The 3,888-nt window shown below is 44.3% G+C and overlaps 1 protein-coding gene across 4 annotated transcripts in view; it reads left to right on the top strand.

Annotated features, from left to right (window-relative positions):
- Positions 1 to 3,641, top strand: part of LIPA (lipase A, lysosomal acid type) — a 38,718-nt gene extending 35,077 nt beyond the window's left edge. For all 4 annotated transcript variants that reach the window (XM_006147613.3, XM_006147612.3, XM_014587519.2 and 1 more), the window contains exons 9-10: positions 1,339 to 1,410; positions 2,223 to 3,641. In XM_006147613.3, the coding sequence (XP_006147675.1) occupies positions 1,339 to 1,410; positions 2,223 to 2,456 (306 nt within the window). In that variant the 3' untranslated portion in view covers positions 2,457 to 3,641. The remainder of the gene's footprint in view (positions 1 to 1,338; positions 1,411 to 2,222) is intronic.
- Positions 3,642 to 3,888: the final 247 nt, after the last annotated feature.

Below are 3,888 nucleotides of genomic sequence, written 5' to 3'. Positions count from 1 at the left end.
CGCCAGACAGACAGAGAGAGACATAGAGACAGAAAGCGAGAAATCACCCCCCAGGGGGGATGGTCACGCCGCAATCCCTTCTCCTCCATTCTCCTCTCGGGATCTTGGGCACGCACGCACGCACGCACACGCGCCCGGCGTGAGTTTTAAGCCACCGGGTCCGGGACACGAACCGCGGTCGACTACGTGGGAATCCAGCGACATAGCCATTACGCTAACTGCTGGTTCCCTCCCAGAGTATTTCTCAAGGCACCTGGTCCAGAACTTGAGCGATGCAGTCAGCCAGGTGGGAGCCAGTGCTTTAAACACCATGTTGCCTAGTGGCCACATGAGAGCAAACCAGAGATACAGCACCCCCAAAAGCGTGTTGATGCCACGATGTTTCCCAGCACCCTGGGTCATGAGCACACACTTGCCCCGGGTACTCAGAGATGTCTCCAGCTGTGAGCAACAACTGCCCACGGGAGGGGCTGCCTCACAGAGCATCACATCCTGCCATCACACCACCTTCCAGCCCCTCGGGTTCTTTCTCTGAATTGTTCTCTCAATACTATTTATAAACATGTTTGTATTTTCTATTTCTGTTTACGGCAGTGGCACACTATTCATATATATGGATATCACCAAACATCTATGATTGGATACTAGCTTATTTTCAGGATTTTGATGCTATTCGCGGTCTGATTCATATTCCCGTCCTCCCGAGATCACTTTTCCCATGGATGGGCCAGTGACTCTGAGCATAGAGGTTGAAGTGAGCTCGCTCTGAGTTATCCACAAGTGTTTCCTTTACCAATGATATTCACTCCTATTGCTTTATAGAAACGCTGACAGACATATGTGACAAACCGGTAAGCCAGCGTCTGTGTCCAGTGGCAGAAGAGCTCGCTTCGCTAGGTCTTCTCTGATCATTAGAGACAGGAAACAGACGTGCCAGTGGGTGCCGTGCACGCACATTTTGCTCTGCTTATACCATTTGCACAAGTCTTTAATATCTGTCATTTGCAATGGCAAAAACAGATGGTACACATTTCTCCTGTAGCAGTGCCCCGCAGTATCAAATCTTACACCATCTTTTAGAATTTTATGGTGTGATTTGTCAAGCCATCAGATCTGGGACTCAAACTGGCCATGTGGGAATCCAGCACCTTAACCTCCACACCATCTGCTGCCCCCCAGAAAAATACCGTTAAATAATTATTTAGACATGAATAGTGAATCTGGATGGATATTGGTATAAAATTGAATTCTGAGAATGTGGTTAACTTCAGCAACCAGTGGTGTTATCTTAAACTTCTATATCAGATAATATTTTTTTGTACATTATCTTCTTTCTAGGCTACTAAATGCCAAAAGTTTCAAGCTTTTGACTGGGGAAGCAGTGCCAAGAATTATTTTCATTACAACCAGGTAAAGTTTGCAGTCCTCCAGTTACAATGGGTCCTGAACACCCATCAGGGAAGATGGCCGGTCTCACTGGGACTCTGGTTGGACTCAGGTGCTGTGGGCTGTGTTGGGGAGAGTTGGCCGGATAGCGTTTGATTTCCCTCAGTCCATTAAGAACAGCCTAAGCTTTTCAGTGGGTGTTGTGGGCTGGATCACCTCCTGTTCGCCTCTCCCTGGCTCTGTGTAAGAATTGTCATTGTCGTGCATTATCAACGGCACAGACTGGACAGTCAGGCAATCCCAGGTTTGCTCCCTTCAGCTGTGAGCCCTGGCCAAATGACTTCGCTTAGGCCTCTTCTTCTTTGAACAAACAAAGTGACCATTTACTGAACACCTGGTGCATTCCAGTATGAGACACTTGGTGGTTGTCAGATTTCTTTCTTACCACATCCCTGTGACTTGGATGTGATGATTTCTGAGTTAAAGATGAAGCAACTGAAGCTTGTAGAATTTCTGTGCCTTGTCTTAAGCCCAAAGGGAGAAGGAGGGAGGTTGTGACTCTGAAGCTCCTTCGGAACCCCGAGGTCACGTGACTTTGCATCTACCCCCGGAAGTAGCTCTGTAGCTAGCAGTGAGGGTAGTTAGTATCTTTAATTGTAAGTTAGATTTCTTTTTGTTCTGGTAATGATAACTTGAAAGTAAATAGAAGTTCTCAAAATGTAGTCTCTTATTCTGAGATCAACCTTACTAGATGGTGTTTAATGGAGATTATGTTGATTGTGATTTTGAAAATTAGAACAGTGGCCAAGCTCCTGTGGCTCTTTTTGTTGTTGTAGAGTTACCCTCCCATGTACCACGTGAAAGACATGCTGGTGCCGACCGCTGTCTGGAGTGGGGGTCAGGACTGGCTCGCAGACGACAAGGACATCAATGTCTTACTGACTCAGATCACCAACTTGGTTTACCACAAGCGCATTCCTGAGTGGGAACATCTGGACTTTATCTGGGGCATGGACGCCCCCTGGCGGCTGTATAAGGAAATTATTAACCTAATGAAGAAGCTCCAGTGAAAGCCATTGTTGAGAAATGTACCCTCGAGTTAGTGATTTAAGACATGTGAAAATGTGTTTGCTTAATTCCTGTAAAACACTTGTCTTCCCTTTATTTTTTGTGTTTTTGTATTCAAGAAAATTATGACTTTGAAGATACTTAACTCTCTCTAATTAGGATTAGAAACACACTGTCTCTTAGAAATATCACTGATGTGTAGTGTAAGCAGGTAGTTATAACATTCTGTTTATCTTTGCAATTTACAAGTACCATGTTGCCTTCTCACACCTACGCAGGACAAAGGAACAGGAGTTGGAATGTCTCAGTGGTGTTCGTTGGTAAATAATCTGCCACTGACTTGAACTCAGTATAAAAGTACCCATTTCTCATCTCCTTGCCTTAAATGGTTCTAGTCTCATGGTCTTAAATTTAGGGACCTGACACTTGCTCATGTTTACAGGCAGTGGGTGTGTGGTCAAATCCAGTGGTTTCGCTGGTGTGACAGAAAGATTCCATAATGGATTTCAGTCCACCTACCTGTGATAATGGTTATGTAGCAAACATGCGAATTGCTCAGACCAAGCAAAAGAATTTGCTAGAGTCTTCAAAAACAAATTGCACAGATTAAAAAATAAATAAATACAAACCCAAACTATGTTTTAAATAGCTTGAAGAGTGAAACCCCCCAACTGTGTATATTCATGAGCTCTCAATTGTGTGGCAGGCCCGAGTTCTGTTCATTAGAGGAAAAAAAGGGCTGTGGAGAGACTATACCACTGTTTTTCTGGAAATTACTGTATTTTCTGAACCAGCTGCTGTAGCTCAGTGATGACCTCTGTATGAAGCCAAAGCCCTGTAGTTGCCCCTGAGTGTCGTTTTCACTAAAATAAAGTAGGAGCGTGAATGTTTTCATATTAAAGTTCAGCTCAGGGATTTATTTTGTTTTGTCGTTTGATATGTCCATATTTTTGATACACCTACTTTGCGTCCCTATGGCAGGAGCCTGTATTCATCTGCTTTTCTCATTTCACTATAATACTAGACAAAATGGTAATTGATATGTTTTTCTAATATAGGTTCCTCCGGTAGCAGTACTTAACTGACTAATATATGAAGCCGAATATTACTAATGATACTTTTTGACATTTAAAGGATCTTATTTAAACTTTTCAATAAAACTCGGTGAGCCTTATAGGCCTGAGGTATTGCTTGTGTGTGCCTTTTCATTTATTTATTTCAATTCCAGAGGGCACGTGTGCTTGCCAGAGGCTTTAAAAACATGCTGGGGAGCGTGTGCATGCCCAAAGGCTCAACAGGATGGAGAGCTGGCAGAAAAGGGATTGTACATGACCATGCCCCACGGAGCGGGGTTTCTCCACCTCTCCCTCCGTGTTTCTCTGTCTCCATGGTCATGGAGAATCCAGTGGCCTCGCTCTCTAGGCTACGGGCCTG

The sequence above is a fragment of the Tupaia chinensis genome, unplaced genomic scaffold (genome assembly GCF_000334495.1).
Source record: "Tupaia chinensis unplaced genomic scaffold, TupChi_1.0 Scaffold000217_1, whole genome shotgun sequence".
NCBI lineage: Eukaryota > Metazoa > Chordata > Mammalia > Scandentia > Tupaiidae > Tupaia > Tupaia belangeri.
Note: the sequence above shows the minus strand (reverse complement) of the source record. Positions and strands in the feature narration are given on the sequence as shown.